General features: G+C 50.1%; 1 protein-coding gene across 1 annotated transcript; it reads left to right on the forward strand.

Annotated features, from left to right (window-relative positions):
- The first annotated feature begins 254 nt into the window (after positions 1-254).
- SCML4 (Scm polycomb group protein like 4) lies at positions 255-16,722 on the forward strand. Its single transcript, XM_058660101.1, has 4 exons — positions 255-365; positions 7,707-8,000; positions 15,649-15,803; positions 16,568-16,722. Exons 2-4 carry the CDS (start codon positions 7,751-7,753, stop codon positions 16,691-16,693), a joined length of 531 nt encoding a protein of 176 aa, XP_058516084.1. The 5' UTR covers positions 255-365; positions 7,707-7,750; the 3' UTR covers positions 16,694-16,722.
- Positions 16,723-17,213: the final 491 nt, after the last annotated feature.

A 17,213-nucleotide genomic window follows, 5' to 3' on the forward strand; every position in this document is an offset into this window, starting at 1 on the left:
ACTGGCCAGAGACCAAGATACTGGGAAATGTAATTGAGGCGAATGAAATGCACAGCCCCATAGGTGGTGTGGCTAATGCCCTTTGAACTAGGGAGGCTGGGCCAAGAGGCCACCGAGGGCCTGGGGGAAAACAGAGCTTATCTGCAAGAACAACGGGGCGGGACTGAGCTTGAGCAGCCATCTGCAAACCTCCCGGGGCGGCGAGAAAAGGCTGCACGGCTGCACCAGGGCAAGCAGGAAACTGTTTTTTTGCCACTGAGAAATCCCTCCGAGGTCCACAGCCCAAGGCCTGTCGTCCGTGTCTCACGCTGTCCCCCACCTACAGGAACATCGGAAGGCAGCCTGGTGTGGACCTGACCACCAAGGTAGGGACCGAAGTACCTGCAGACAGGCTGCCTGGAAGAAGGGCAGCCCCCCTCCCCACCTTGGCTTGCACCTGCTGCTACTTCCTGGACCCGCCCCTTCTGCCCCTGCCCACTTCTCTGCATCTCAGTGCGCGTGTTGGCTGCCCTGTCCAGGTGTTGGCACCAACCTGTGGCTAAGTGTCGGGTGGTAGTGAGTTCACAGCCCTTCCAATCTCCAAGCTGCGGTTTTGCATTTTCGGGTCTGGGTTTTAAGCAGGGACTGTGGTGCTGCCGTCTCTTTAAGCAGATGAACCCGTGGACCCCTCTGGTCAGGAGGTGACTGCCCTGGCTCCTAAGAATAAGAAATTATGGCCGATGGGGGTGGGGGGAGGTGGAGGGGATGGGAGTGTGTCAGAGAGCGACAGAGAGAGGACTGTTTAGAGATGGGAGAGACAAGAATCTCAGACTGTGCCTGTTTGGTTGAGTGCCCGAGCGATCCGGTGTGAGAATTGGGCAGATGGTGGCACTATTGCTTCTCCAGACTGGCTTTGGTTAGAGAAGCCCCGGAAAAGGCCAATTTAACTTTTCAAAACAAAAGTAATCATCCCACCTGGGACTTTCTCTCCACCTTTCTCCTTCCTACCCCTCTCTTCCTCTTTTTTTTTTTTTTTTTTTTTTTTCCTTCCCCTTTGGAGGTACTCTATCCCAAGGGCTCACACCTGACCCTCCAGGGCTGCAGCAGAAATGGGCTGCGCTGGCAGGGCAGGGAGGGGGCTGGAAGCCAAGAAAGTAGGGGCGGGGAGGGGATAGGCTCTCTCCCCTGACCCCACCTTCCAGCCCTGACCCCAGCAGGGGAGGGGCAGAAGGGAGGTCTGTGGCTCCAACACCCTGGGGTTTTGTTTCCCAAATAGCATAGCTTAGACTCATAAACAAATGGGGGCATCCAAGGAGATTGAGTGGGCCTGGGCTGTCCTACAGCGTTGTTCTTGGGGCTTGTCTAACAGGCACATTTTGCGCACAGCAGCTGGAAGAACTTACAGTCGACCAACAGATTAGTGAACATTGAGAAAGGAACGCCAGACTCCTCTGAAACACTGCCAGACTCCAAGCCCTGAACTCCGCTTTTATTTCTTTGCCTTGCTACCTAAGCATACTTTGGGGGTTGTACTAGAAATAGGTTCTTTGTTTTGTTTTGTTGTTTTTTGTTTTCTGAAGGAAAGACTTAGTGACTTACAAGAAGCATTCCTGGTCACTCAGATGGATGCTGGTGATTGTAGAAGTGCGTTAAAGGAGCTCGCTCACTGCCCAGCTGTGTTTTCACTGGTAACCTCTACAGCAGCAAAAAGGCCTCAACTGGAAGCTGGGCTGGGGCTCTTGCTCGTGAGATATGCTGGGGTGACAAGACAGCTTATTCCAAACAGGAAGGGGTTTTGTAAGAATCCACATGGAAATGACCATGAACACCTGTATCGGTCACCACGTGGTTGTCAGGACTCCATGTGCAGGAGTTAGATCTCCTGGGCACACTCCCACGTCTACTGGCCTCACCTGGTTTTCCATTCATCAGTCAGCCACAAAACCTCCCGAAAAGCACGGTTCTCTCTTTCCAATCACAGACTTGCTCCTCCTTTCTTTTTGCCAACTTGTCAACGGTGGACTCAGCTAACAAACATGTGTCAGTTACTTTCTGAAGCTACTCAAAGTTGTGCCTATTAGCAATTCATCTACTTGTATGCTGAATGGCTGAATGCCAAGGACAGCGAATGGCGTGTATCCAGCACTCATCTTTTTAGCCGAAGCAGGGAGGACTGTTAGGGTTGGATGTCAGGAAGAATTCCAGCCATTGCAATGAGAATATGAGAAAGATTATACAATGTCCTTGGGATACGTCTCAATAAGAGGATCCGTCACCTGCTTTGCTTTCCTTTCTAGACAGAGAGACGGGGGCTGGTTCAGCTCTGCTGTGCCCCCTTCACAATTTGCATTTGGGAACAGCAGCTGTTGAACTGCCTCCTCAAGACCATTCCTTTGAAACACTTTGTGTCTATTAACTTCAGCCTTTAGTTGGTAGATGAGTGAAATAATTTTTTCATGTTATATTTCATTGGTGCCCATTATGATATATGACTACAAAAATATTATGAAAATAACGTTTACTGCTTATGGTAAGATGAATTGTGTTCTCCAAAAACACAAATGTTCTTTTTCAAAGTCAGAACCCTGGAACCTTGTTGAGGGAACAGGCTTTTTTTTTTGACAAGTCAGTGGGTAGGGGGAGAAAATTTGAACCCCAGGATGAGGGTAAAGAGAGGAGCAATGTATTTATAACCCAAGAACCCCAAGGAGCGTCGGCAATGCCAGAAGCCAGGCAGTGCCAAGAAGGGGTGGCACCCTTGAGCCATAAGCAGGTGCATAGTCCTGCAGACTCCTCTAATCCAGACTCTGGGCCTCCAGAACTGTGGGAGAACAGATGCCTGTTGTTTGTGACCTAACGTCTCCTGGCCCACCAGTGGGACCCATCTAACACAGGAAGCGCAGGCTCTGGGCCCCTAGGAAGGCCCTTTTCATTCCCATGGTAGCAATGACCACCAGTGTGTCAGTCGTTGCTACACACAGAGACGATGCACAAGTCCCCCTGTTGTCACAAGGAAGACACTGTTTTAACTGGACTGGAACAGACACGCCGCATCAACTCTGAAAGCTGCTGCAGTGACTGCCTCTAACTGCTGCTGTGTATCTCAAGGCTGCTGCGTGGTGCTCTCTGAAGTCGGTTTTCCCTCTGATGAGCTCATCTGGCTCATGGCCCAGAGGCTGGTTTGCACAGCCTTTGATCTCATCCGTGGTCGTTAACAGTTTTTAAATGCACAAAGTACATTTTCCCACGTTCCCCATTATGGTACCTAGTCAAGACAGAATGGGCTTCTATCTGTGTCCTGACTAGGGAATTATCTGCATTCTCTGCTTGAGTCTAGCAAAATTATGTAGGCATATCTACTTTAGATTTAAACTATTTAATAAAAACAAAATAAGTATTTTTTTAAAATCTTTTCATTGTCAAAAATCTAAATGAAGAGGTTATGTGTTAGCCTTTTATAATATCAACTTTAATGCATCTTCTATGGAATGCCAGCGTTATTACTAGCACCAGCCCAAGTATTTACTCAAAAAATATTTGAGGGGCTGGCGCTGTGGGCACAGCGTGTTGAGCCATTGCTGGTGATGCCAACATCCCATGTCAGAACACCAGTTCAAGTCCTTGGCTGCTCTACCTCCAATCCAGCTTCCTCATAATGTGTCTGTGAAGGCAACAGAAGACAGACCAAGTGCTTGGGCAACCAGGATGGATTTCCTGAGTCCTAACTTCACTTCGGTCCAGACCTAGCTATTGTGGGCTCTGAGGGAGTGGTCCAGCAGATAGAGGACATCATACTTTCTTTTCCTCTCTCTCACTCCCATCTCCCGCCCTTCTGTATCCCTCCTTGTCTCTCTGCTTTTCAGATGAGTAAATCTTTTAAAAATAAGTATTTGTTGAGTACTTATTTTAGGACAGCTAGCATGCCAGACACTGTGTGTGGCTTACTTACATATATCAAAGCACCTGCCATTTGGGACACAACAAGGTTTGGCATCCCAGACTAGGAAAGCTTTCCAGAAGGGAAGTTATGACAGCCCTACTGCTTACTGATGCTAGACAGGTACCTGTCATAGGTGCCCAGTAAATGTTTTCCTCCCTATCACTATTCAGGATGCTGATTAGTACATAACTGCATTGACATGTCTTTCTAAGAATCTTTTGTCTGATACCTTTCCACTCAGAGGGAGGAGGTGCATGGATGGTCCCCAGTCTCAGTTCTTGCTGGCAAATGTTGCAGCCTAGCCCAGCCTGGCGCAGCCAACACCCCATGCTGGCTCTCTCATGTGTCCAAAAATCGGGTGCTGCAGCCTGGCCCAGCCTGCTCCCAGACCTGTCTCATCCAAATGCTGACATGTGCTGCAGCTTTGCTTAGCCTGGCCTGTGCCCAGCCCCAGCTGTTGTGCTCCCCAGCTGGAGTTGCAGCATAGCAGGGATTTCTCTAAGTTCCCCTACAAGGCCTGCTTCCAGCCCCAAATCTCACACAGGCCAGTGGGTTCTGCATCCCTGCTTTGCATGATCTGCCCTCATTCCAGGCCTTTGCAGGTGCAGCTAGGAATGCACCCCAGCCCAAGCTTTCATGTGCATCAGTGGGTGGCGGGTGATGCTACTTAGTCCAGCCTAGGTCTCCCATGTGGGCAGGTGCCTTGGTCTGATCCAGACATGCCCTCTGGTTTCCCCACCTCTAAGCCACTCCATCTTAGCTTCTTTGCCTACCTGAGAGTTCAGTGACCCAGTCTATGGAAACTCCTAGAAGTTACTTCTCATCTGTCAAACATGACTTCAGTGGTTCCCCACTCCAGCACATCCCCATACCCCTTCCCCCAGGAAATCTGCAGCCCTCCTACCTTGCATGGCATGCTTGGAAGGTGGTGAGTCCCAGTTCAGTGTCCCCCACCTTCTGCTGTGCTGCACTGTATGGTGGCACACAGTGTTTCCCACATTTAGAAAAACATTTAAAAAGGGAATAGGCAACTATGCTGGCACACTGGCATAGTTAACATAGAGTTGGCATTAACCAGGCCCAGAATGCCTGCCAGTCTTGGCTGCTTTTCTCCCAGCAATGTAACACTTGCTTAGGTACAAGGCAACCTAAGCAGTTGCCTACAGCTGGGGGCAAAATATGTTTCTACTTCTCTTACTAAATTTTCCCAAGTTTGTTGTATTTGGGAGTGTTATCATAAAGAAATTGTTTTCATAATTTGCTTCTCATGCTGTTAAACTCAAAGTGTGTAGGAATACAACCGATACATGCGCATGTTAGTTTAGCATTCTGCAACCTTGCTGAACTCATAATTAGTTCTGATAGTCATACCTTAAGGGCATGTACATATAAAAGATAGGTTTGCCTCTTCTTTCCTAATTTACTGGGTGCTTTATTCTTTCTTACCTAATTGCTTTGGCTGGAACCATCCATCCAATGTCCAACAGAAGGGGTGAAGATGGATATCTTGGTTTTGTATCTCTTCTTAGGAGGCAACAAACTGGTCTTTCACCATTACTTACAGATGGCGGCTGGGGCCCTTTGTAGATGACCTTTGTCAATGAGTTTTCCTTCTCTTTCTGGTTTGTTGAATTTTTTTTTTTTAAACATGAAAAGGTGTTGATTTTGGCAAATGCGTTTTCTGCATCTATTGAGATGGTTATGTGATTTTGGTTTTGCAGTCTTACTGATTTGCTGAATTATGTTAGTTGGATTTTACATATTGTGATAGCCAAAGGCTTGGTTTTTTGGTGAGGACTTCTTTTTTTTTTTAAAGATTTATTTTTATTACAAAGTCAGATATACAGAGAGGAGGAGAGACAGAGAGGAAGATCTTCCGTCCGATGATTCACTCCCCAAGTGAGCTGCAATGGCCGGTGCGCGCCAATCCGATGCCGGGAACCTGGAACCTCTTCCAGGTCTCCCACGCAGGTGCAGGGTCCCAGTGCATTGGGCCGTCCTCAACTGCTTTCCCAGGGAGCTGGATGGGAAGTGGAGCCGGCGGGATTAGAACCGGCGCCCATATGGGATCCCGGGGCTTTCAAGGCGAGGACTTTAGCCGCCAGGCCACACCGCCGGGCCCTGGTGAGGACTTTAGCCGCCAGGCCACGCCGCCGGGCCCTGGTGAGGACTTCTATATCTGTATGAATGAGAGCTATGGCTCTCGTTTTCTTTCCATGTGCAGTCTCTGTGTTGGCTTTGGCATCACGGGATGAGCTGAGAGGCACTTCCTCCTTTCTGTTTTTGGAAGCGGTTTTGAAGAGTTGGAATTGTTTCTCTTTTCCTTTTTTAGAGACCTATAACACCACTTTTTTAAAAAGATGAGTTTTTTTTAATCAGAAAGGCAGATTTCCAGAAGGAGAGACAGAAAGAGCTTCCATCAACTGGTTCACCCCCCAAATGACCACAATGGCTGGAGCTGAGCCGATCTGAAACCAGGAGCCTGGAGGACTCTCGGGGTCTCCCATGCAGGTGCAGGGATTCAAGGCTTTGGGCCATCCTCTGCTTTTTTCTCTGGCCATAAGTAGGGAGTTAGATTGGAAATGGAACAGCTGGGACATGAACCAGCGCCCATATGGGATTCTGGCACTTGCAGTGGGAGGATTAGCCAAATAAGTCATCATGCAGTGTCCAAGACTGCTTCTTCTTGGGTTAGCTCCAATGGTCTCTCCATTTCCCTGAAGTAACCAGTTTTATTGGTTCATATTATTCTTTACTAGTTCATCCTATTTCTTCAAGTTTCGCAGTAATATTCCCTGTTTCACTCCCAATTCTAGCAATCTAAGATGTCTAGTCATTGTAGCCAAAGGTTTGCAAATTTTATTGATATTTTGAAAGAAACAGCTTTTGGTTGCATTTATCATTTTTTTTTCCTGTTTTCCATTGAATCAATGTCTGCTTAAATTTCTATGAGTTCATGTCTTCTGCTCACTTGATTTTTAGTTTGTTCATTCCCGCCCCCAGCATCTTAAGGTGTAAGCTTCAGTTATTTACTTTTAATCTTTTCTTTTTAAAATAGATATTTACAAGTATAAACTTAGCACTAGACACAACTTCAGTTGCATGCCCTCTGAGTGTCTTATCCCTGGCTGAGTTCCCCAGGATCTGTGAGCTCCACCTTTCAGTACCTGCAGTACGGGAGGAATCATACGTGGGGGAGACATATGAATCTCATGGCCCAAATGTGTTTCCCTGTGCCACTTGATAGAATCCATTCTCTTCTGTTGCTTATTGTATTTTTGGAGGGGGCTGTCACTGTCTGTGTCAGTGGGGTCTAATAATACAGATAACTAATGATGGGACTAAGCATGTGTGATCTTATCTGGAGTGGGAGAGGCAAGAAGAAGTTTCCTTTTGCTTCCTGGCTTTGTCATTCTTTTGGACTTTGTCTAAAAACAAACAAAAATCCATGTAAATAAAAATGGAAAGAAAACAAAAACACACCGTACAGCTACAGGGATAGCTCCTAGTCAGAACCACACAGGGAGGTTCTGGGGGAAACCAGCAAGACACCTGGAGGGTAGAGCCCCTGGGGACATAAGAGCTCAGTTTGATTTTATCTCCAAGTTTTCCATGACTTAGAAGGCAACTTTCTCCAGCAGATACCCCTATCTGCTGACTGAGAGTTAAAAAGTTCAGTTCTCTTCATCTCCCATCCTTACACCCTGCTCCGCACTGACTTGGGATCAGGTAGCTCCCTGGGCCATCCTGTCTCATCTCTGCTTCTCTGCACTGCCTTCTCCTTTAGCCAAGACAGTCATCACAGAAGAGTGCCTAGTCAGCACTGTGGACATGAATCGCTATGATGCAGACCCCTCCGGCTCCCCCTTCGGCCACAGGGGCTCCTTGCTGCCCTCCTCCTCCTCACTCTACTCCAAAAGGAAGAACTCTGGAGACAGCCACCCTGAAGGAGACCCCACCACTGCTGCCAGGGGTCCCTGCACCAGTCCCATGTCCTCCACAGTCACCTCTACACCTACACTGAAGACTCCTGCCCCCAGCCCGAAGAGAAACGGGGCCTCGCTGGAAGGGAACAGACGTGGTAATGTAATGCATGGCTTGGCTTCCCAGTCACTCAGCTTCTTCTGCCCTTGCCCTGGGGACACAGTTTGGGGAGGAGGGAGGCATGGCCATTTGAACTTGGCAGCATTGGAGATTAGAAGCATCCACAGACCCCAACATGGATTATTATGGTGCTTAAAGCCAGCCAATCTTGATTGTTGACCTTAAGCAGAGAAAATGGTACATTAAGGTAGACCATGCCATAGAACCAGGTAGACTTTGAAATCTACAATGGCTCAAATGTCATCAAAGTTTTTGCTAAAGGGTCCAAGGTAAGTGTTCCTATTTGGTGGGTACCTCTCAATGCAGGGCTGTAGGCTGTGTCCATCCTGTGACCCTGTCATTCCCCGAAGTCTCCATGTCCCCCATATATCCCGTAGGAAGAAGGAGGAAGAATGGGGGTGAAGAAGGCACACACACTTTCCTGGATGTGTTATAGGCTGGTGTTTGTAAGAAGTATGCGTTATTCCATCTAATATATAGATAAGACAGTGAAGGTCTAGCAAGTGCAGAGCCAAGGGTGATTTCAGCTGCCTGGAAAGCCTGGCTCTTCCAGACTGGCTCCACAAACTTGTTGGGTACCAAGGGGATCCCCTGTTTTTGGTTCTGGAGGATGAAGAGAAGGGATGAGAGAAGAAAGGATTTCAGTTCCACCTCCTGCGTGTCTTTAAAAGGGGCCTCTCCACACTGGCAGAATGGTATTCTGCTCATATTTAGCTTGAACAAAACTTGCACAGCTTAGCATGTTTGGAAACTGGCATTGAACCCTACTGGCCTGAATGTTGGTTGGTGGTGGTGGGCAAGAAGAGCAGGAGCAACCCCCTACACAGTCCACCTGCCTGCGTGCCTGCCCACCTGACAGCTCTCAAGGAGGCCGTGAATATTTTTCCCTCTGCCCAGAGGACTACTCTGAATTTCTCTACATTGAATCTCACATGAAATACATTGGCATCAAGAAAACACACATTTTATGAGGGTTTGGCCCCAGCCATAAACCTTGGAAGACATCTAGAAATAGATCTTTTTTTTTTTTTTTTTCCTCCCTAAAGCACAAATCAAAATGGTTTGAAGCCACAGCAGCAGGCTGACTGCATGGGGCTGCAGGCAGGAGGGAAGTAAGGGTGACAGGACAATTTCTCAACCTCCTCCTCTCAGGTGGACGCTCACCTCCACCTCCTGCTGCAGTGATGGATGGGACTAGCTCCACACCAGTGGGCTGGTGGGCGGGCCGTGTGCACAGGGCATGCTTCCTGGTGTTCCTGATGCCCAGATGCAGCCTGGAGAGCTCTTCCCTGCCCCTCATCCAGATGACATCACTGAGCACTGCAGGGAGGTCTGACAGCCTCCTGGCTTCTGCACGGATCTGTACTTGCTGCAGCATCCCCAGCTCGGCACAAGACGCAGAATGACATGGTTATTTCAGTCCTACTGCTTTTGGGCAGGTTGGCTTTTGTCACCACAGGGCGATGAGAGAGGTATGGGGAGCTTCTGCTAGAAAGAGAAGGATGATGCTCTTAGGCAAGGGGTGGTAGGGGTGATGTGAACTGGGCTGGCAAAGATGCAGCAGGGGCTTTAAGATGAAGTTGTTTTTATTTATTTGCAAGGCAGAATTACAGAGAAAGAATAAGGAGAGAGAGAGAGAGAGAGAGAGAAGCAGTGTGTGTGGGGGTGATCTTTCATTTCCCAGTGGCTGCAATGGTTGGAGCTGAGCCAGTCTGAAGCCAGGAGCCAGAAGCCAGGAACTTCTTCCAGGTCTCTCATTTGGGTTCATGGGCCCAAGCATGAGGGCCATCCTCCACTGTTTTCCCAGGCACATTAGCGGGGTGCTGGATTGGAAGCGGAGCAGCTAGAACTTAAACCAGGGCCCATACAGGATGCTGGAACCACAGGCAGTAGCTTTTACTACTATGTCACAGCTGACCCCAAATCAGGGACTTTTTGGTTCCAGAGCAAGAAGAGTTTGTGCAGGGGGCACTGAGGGGTCCCACACCAAGTTGTTAGGGGCATATACTGGGTTGCATCTGTAGTGATGGAAATCGGACATTATTAACAAGGGAATGAGCTGAAGGCCATGGGGTTTAGTAAGCTGCATCTGCTGGCCATCATGTGTCATAGCAGTAATAATAGTCACAGCCTTTGATAATGTGTGACTGTCTGATGTTTCACAGTACCATCCCATTGAATCTCCACAGCCACCCACCACAGGGAGTGTCTTCCAGGTGGGCAGCTAAGACTCGGAGAGCACTGGGTGTCCTGGTCAGTAGACACTGAGCGCAATGCAGCAGGGGCTGTTGGTGGGTCTGAGGTTAGGGCTATGAATGAGACAGACACAGGCCCCATTGTCAGTGTGGGGTGCCCACCTCCGCTCCCCCAGACAGACGTGAACAAAGGATGCAGGCCTTTCCCAACTGCCACGACCACAGTGGTCAAGGCCAGGTGTGGCTGCCAGAAGCACCTCAGCTGGGGGGTGGGGCATGGTTGCACCTGCCCTGGGAGGCCAGGAAGGCTTCCTTAAGAAGTGGCAGGGGCTGACTGGGAAGGGCGGTAGGGAGCAGAGTAGCGTAGGTAGCAGATGGCTAGGGAAGGGCAGTGGGAGGAGGGCTGGCTGAAGACTTTCTGAAGAGGTCACCTTGCTCTCTGGCAAGACGATGTCTGGCCTGCCTGCTCTTTCTTGTTCTCTCGGCGTCCTCTCTTCTCACATAGGTGGGTCAGCTATGAAAAGAATATCCTAATTAAAATCCCATGATGGGCCAGGGTCTTGCCTAAACCTCGTAGTCATGTGCTTCATGAAATCCTCTTAAGAAGCCACACATGACATGCGCAGTTCACAGGTGAGGCATCGAGATCCACGGGCAACCATCTGAACCAGGACAAGGTCCCAGGCAATGCAGTGGCTCTTCTTTGCACAGGTTTTGCACATGGACATGAAGAGGAGGCCTTGGCAGCTGTGTGGACAGCTTCTTGGGTCAAGAGACCCTGGAGACCATGCCAGACACCCTGGGAAGGCCTCCCGACCGCTGGCCTGCTGCTGATCTTGTTATTCCTTGCCACTCTATGGCTAGCTCAGAGTTGGAAAATCTGCTCAGCCACAAGAATGACATCTACTTAGCACATTCACCTATAGCTGGATGTCCCTGCAGCATCCAGGGAACTGACTAAGCACCGGGTTCCCTGCACTGGGGGCAGCTGCCTGCTCCCGGGATGCTGACGAACACCTTGCACTCTCTGTTGGCCCAGGAGCAAGACCTTCTCACACTCTGACCTCCCATATCCTCCTGCTCTGGCTGGGACCCACCTGTCTCCTTGACACCTTCTGGCACCTGGAGGGCCAAGGGTTGTGCTTCTGACCTTTGTGAGCAAGTGGGCACCACTGTGATGTTGTCGTTAGCCTACGGTGGCAAAGCTCCATTTCTCTTTCTTCCAGAATGAGTCTCTGTGCTTTTGAACTGGGAACAACTCCCACAAAGTATAACGTCGACTGCCTGCTGCTTCCTCTCTTGTATTCACTCAAGAGACCCCTCGAGGATGGAAGAGCCAGGCCAGGCCAGCTATCATCACTGCTACTGCATCCTACAAAAGTGAAAAAAAAAAAAAAAAAAAAAGTACCAAGCACGGAGAGCTGGAAGAGTGCCCCTCTCCCTGGCTCAGTTCCCTGCCCAGCTGTTGCTGTTGGAACCCACTCCTTAAAGATAAATCTTCTACCCAGGCCAATGGGAACGTGGGACCCAGGCCCATGGGGGTGTGTGGCCCCGGTCCTTGGGGGTGTGTAGCCCAGGTCCTTGGGGGTGTGTGACCCAGGTCCTTGGGGACGTGTGACCCAGGCCCATGGGGACGTGTGACCCAGACCCATGAGGGTGTGTGGCCCAGGTCCTTGGGGGTGTGTGACTCAGGCCCATGGGGACGTGTGGCCTAGGCCCATGGGGACGTGTGACCCAGACCCATGGGGGTGTGTGGCCCAAGTCCTTGGGGGGGTGTGGCCCAGGCCCATGGGGACTCGTATCCCAGGCCTATGGGGGCACATTTCTCAGTCCCATGGGGGCACGTGGCCCAGGCCCATGGGAGCATGTGGCCCAGGTCTGGCTCAAAGACTTTAGAAGGATCCTGTTGATTGTCCTAGCCTTTCACTTATTCCCTTCCTGACAGCTACAGGAAATTAGATTTGACATCCTCTCTGATCACGCTTAGATCCTCTGTCAGCCCTTGTCGTTAGAACTCACTTATCACTGATTACAGTGGTGCATGGATGGGAGCGAGGCCCAAAGGCAGCTGTGATTTCTGGGACTCCTTGTCTCTAGGTTGGGTGTAGATGTTTTTAAATAAATGCGATAGGCCTTAATAAACATGTATCAGCATTCAGATGGCTCTGGGGGTGCATTAGGAAAACACCGCCCATGCGAAACCACCCTTAGGAGACCCTTCCAGGTCCAACAAGGAAAAGACAAGAGGGAAGAAAACCTCAAAATAAATCTAGTTTTCAACCAAACTGTAGTGTGTTTAGGATAAGCTCCTCAAATAACCAAGGTAGGCCAAAACCAAGAGCCTGGAATTCCATCCAAGCTCCCATGTGGGTGCAGCAGCCCAAGCATATGGACCATCTTCCCCGCTTTCCAAGGCACATGAACAGGAAGCTGGATCAGAGGTGATGCAGCTGGGACTTGAACAGGCACCCATATATGGGATGCTGATGCCGCAGGCAGTGTCTTAACCTGCTGTATCACAAAGGCCTGAAGCTGATTTAAGATTTTCGTCATCTCACTAAACTTACATGTAGAAGTGATGTACCTGCCATCGTGGAGGAAGCATTGATGACCACTCCTACAAATGAGGGGGGTCTCATTTGTACTTTTCCTCAACACTTCACCCAGCACCTGGGACAGAAAATACACCTGGAATGAAAGGACAGGGGGCAGTGAGGCAGGTGTAGTGGGGTCCCCAGGAGAGAAGTGCATGAAGTCATTGTGCATGATAGAATGGGGAAAACACCCCAGAAGACCTTTCTAGGGTCTTGCAGGGGAAGACTTACAGGAGAAGAGGGGCAGAAGTATTGCTCATGAAGGTGTTGGTTGGTGACTAGGTGGCTGGGACAATGCCACTGGAGGGGGAAGGGTAGGACTGTCCATAGAAGAAGCCCAAGTGCAGTGAATGGTGGAGAAGGAACAGGCTAGGGGAAATGTGGGCTGTCATGAGCATGTCCAGGCACAGTGCTGGGCACTGTCCCCTTTCATATGTCACACCTACACCTCCAGGTCAAGAGCACTGCCATATTACACCTGCCAAGTCCCATCATTGTCACTTCACCAACTGGGGGTGGCAAGTAGGTGGCAGCTCCCCAATCTGTGATTTCTTTCTGTACCTTCAATGTCCTGCCTAGGAAAGAAAGACACAATGGAGACCAAAGAAGGTCTTTGAACCTGATCTAGAGTAGGGACTTGGGGAACAGGTCAAAGGGCTCCCAGGGAGCTTGGTTTGTGCCTTGTCAGGCAAATGCACTGACAAGAGCATTGGGCAAAGAGACTAGAGAACCATTTGTAGGGGTTCCGTGAGAGCTTCTGGCACTGGGAGGCAGCATGAGAGGCCCCATGCTGAGGGTCTCAGGATGGTGCAATGTGGTGGGGAGCTAAGATTGGTCTCAAAAACATAGGAGATAGGGGGAGAAGCTGGCTCCAGGGAAAGCAGGTGAGTTGGCTTGGAACCTCACTAAAACCGTTGACCCCTAAATAGCACCAGGTGGCGGCTGCATCTCCCTCCCTCACATGTGCTGGACCTCTTCCATGCCCAATTGGAAATGGCACTCGTACCACTGTTCATAAGGACCCATCGTGGTGCAGGCATGGGGTTAGACAAATACTGAGGAATTCCCAAGCTGGTGGAGGGGAGACCAGCGTGAGTGCTCTTGGATGCTGAGGGCAGGGCACTCAGCGTGGGTGCCTGGGGCAGAGTGTGTACATGACACCTTTTTAAAAAATTTTATTTTATTTTTATTACAAAGTCAGATACACAGAGAGGAGGAGAGAGAGAGGAAAATATTCTGTCTGATGATTCACTCCCTAGTTGACTGTGCTGATCTGAAGCCAGGAGCCAGGAGCCTCTTCCAGGTCTCCCATGCAGTCAGGGGTTTTGAGGATGTGGTACCAGATTCACTATTCTGTAGGAACCAAGGACAGGACCAAAAGGCACCTGAATTCTACTATGTCATTTTCGAGGGAAACCTACGGAGGTGGCCAGGAACCCAGCACAGTAGAGAGGTCCATTCAGACTTCACCACACATGGCCTGGGCACCAAGTAGCCATCTTCCACAAGAATGGAGTAGGAGGGGCCTGGAAAGTCTACTCATACAAGAGCTCCAACCTGTTGAAGGAAATCCATTGTCTAATGCTTCACTCCTCCAAAAGTAGATGCTGTGGCCAGAGAGCGCCTTGCTCTGTGTCCTGCTGCTAAATCAGGAAGCCTGGTGCTGTGTGACTGATGAGAAGCAGAGGTTTATTTTGGATCCCAGTTTGGGGGCTGGGGAACCTAAGAGCATGGCACTGGCATCTGTTCAGGTTCTGGTGAGGGCCTTGTGTTGTTTCTACCCGTGGCAGAGCGGTGGAGAGAGCAGGTGTAAGAGAGAGAAAAGAGGGTGGAATGCCCCAGCAGCCAACTCATTATCTTCCCTTGAGGAAAAAGCATTCATCCTTTCCTGAAGACTTTTCCCCATGAGCTAAACACCTGCCACAAGGCTCCACCTCCCAAACATTGCCCCCACAGAACACCCAACCTTTTAACACATGAGATATTGTTTAAATTAATGCTTCTGAAGCTGGTGCTGTGACATAGAGGTTGGTGTTTATCCTAGTCCTGGCTGCTCCACTTCCAATCCAGCATCTGGAAAATGCATTTTGGAAGGCAGCAGAAGACGGCTCAAGTCTTTGTGTCCCTGCACCCCAGTGGAAGACTCAGAAGAAGCTTCTGGCTCCTGGCTTTGGATCCACCCAGCTGTGACCATGTGGCCATTTGGGGAGTGGATGAAACACTCTTTCTCTCCTATCTCCCCCCTTGCCCCTCCCAGATCAACTTTCAAGTAAACAAATACATCTTTTTCAAAAGTATTTTTCCTCTTAAAAAAAAAAAATCAGAGGTCTTCCATATACTGGATGATTTGATTCTCCAAATGTCTGCAACAGCCGGAGCCAGCTAGGCCAAGCTAAAGCCAGGAGCCAGCAAATCAACCCAGGTTCCCCATGTGGGCACCAAGCACCTGACCCTCACCTATTGCCTTCCAGGGTGCACATGAGCAGGAAACTAGGATCAGGGGCAGAACTGAGACTCAAACCCAGGCACTCCAGTGTGGGATAGAGGCACCCCACACTGCATCTTGACCTAAGTACTAACAGGAACTTCAGTGGGATGCATTCGACCTGCCAAGGCTGGGCAGTGTGATGCCTCTGAGAGTTGTCTTCCTGTGCTCCCAATTGCTGATAGCGCAAGCCACCACAGCGTTTCCCTGGCCCAGGAGGTCCCTGGAGTCCCTGGCTTGATATGAGAGCATTAAGGACCCTGGGCTCAATGTGGGGCAGGCAGCCCCAGGCAGGCATGAAGCCCCTGACCTGCTGACTCAAGTCTCCCCCTCTGTGCTCCTCCCATTCAGCAACGATGACGACGAGCCCCTCTCTGGACAGGCAGGACAGCCGGCGGCCACGGAGCAGGAACCCGTCCACCTGGACGGTAGAGGACGTGGTGTGGTTCGTCAAAGACGCCGACCCACAGGCTCTGGGGCCACACGTGGAGCTCTTCAGAAAGCATGTACGCCATGGGGATGGGGGTAGGACTGGAAGACAGGGAAAACTCAGGGAGCCACTGGGGACTGTGGTGGGGGGGAAGGGTGGGATTCTAGGACTGCTTTGGGGCAGCCAGACGGGAGAGACAGGTGCAAGCACAGCCTCTCAGGGCGGAGTCCCCAGACCCTGGTGTGTCTGTAAGTCTTATCTGTCTCATTTGTCAGCCTTAATGGAGCTGCTTCCCTGACCATCCACCCTCTGGACATGCAGTAACCACTAGGAAGGCAAACTCATGGGCTGTTGTGCATTGGATTAGCATGAGATCAGAAAACGCATGATGCCAGGCCCATTCTTAGGCACTGTCACAGTTATTTAGGAGATATTGACATACATGAAATGACCAAGGTTACTGCTTTGGTTTTCTGCCACTAATGTAGTGGCTTAAAACTATCTCACTGTTTTACTGCTAGAGTTCTGTAGGTCTCATGCCCGGATCTGGGGGACCACACCCTGGCTCCTTCAGCCACACACTGGACCGAGATCCCATTTGGAATCCTGGGCACCCAGGCAGCGTTAAGCATGTGGTCACGTTTTTCTGAAGAAGCCCTCACTCTGGGATCACCAGCAGAGGGGACTCACTCTTCCTGATTTGGGGTGACCTCATCCTGTGACCACATCCCCCATTCTGTGACTGCACCTAGCCTTCCCTGCTCTCTCTAATCTCACTCATCCCTTCCAAGTCTTTGATTTGTTTACTTTTTTGTGTTTGTTTTGGTCTTGTTGCTCCAGGAGATTGACGGCCACGCCCTGTTGCTGCTGAAGAGTGACATGATCATGAAGTACTTGGGCCTGAAGCTGGGGCCTGCCCTCAAACTCTGCTACCACATCGACAAGCTGAAGCAAGCCAAGTTCTGAAGACGGGAGCAGACCCCGACACCGCAGAGCTCACCTGGCTCCTCCACCTTACCGACGGCAAGCTGCACCATGAAATGGGGGCTCCTCTTCCCAGTGGCTGCCACAGTGACTTGTTGCTTTTTTTTTTAATAAAACATATGCATCTTCACCTTAAACACACACACACACACACACACACACACACACACACACACACACACACAGCTGCTTTCAAAAGGCCCAAGTGTGTTTATGACTTATCAAGGAATGACAAAGACCCCATTAGTAGAGGGGGTGTTGTTTGTATAATGAGAGAGCGGAGGACTCACTTGTCCCAGAAGAATCCCCTGAGGTTCAAAGGCCGTGAAAAGCTCTTTAGCCCCTGCACATCTGAGATGTGCCTCCCCCCCCACCTCCTACCTCTGCTCTGACCTGAGGACCTATCTGTATGAGCCTGGTTTAATTCTCTTTTGAAAGTCTTCTGAGGATCACCACGACCGCCTTGCTATTCACAGTTAGCAGAAGTACTGGATCGCCCCAC

The sequence above is a fragment of the Ochotona princeps genome, chromosome 1 (assembly GCF_030435755.1).
Source record: "Ochotona princeps isolate mOchPri1 chromosome 1, mOchPri1.hap1, whole genome shotgun sequence".
Classification (NCBI taxonomy): domain Eukaryota; kingdom Metazoa; phylum Chordata; class Mammalia; order Lagomorpha; family Ochotonidae; genus Ochotona; species Ochotona princeps.

Coding starts and splice junctions, on each gene's coding strand:
- SCML4 (XM_058660101.1), top strand. CDS start 7,751: ATGAATCGCTATGATGCAGACCCCTCCGGCTCCCCCTTCGGCCACAGG. Junction 8,001..15,648: donor GCTGGAAGGGAACAGACGTG/GTAATGTAATGC, acceptor CCTCCCATTCAG/CAACGATGACGACGAGCCCC. Junction 15,804..16,567: donor TGGAGCTCTTCAGAAAGCAT/GTACGCCATGGG, acceptor TTGTTGCTCCAG/GAGATTGACGGCCACGCCCT.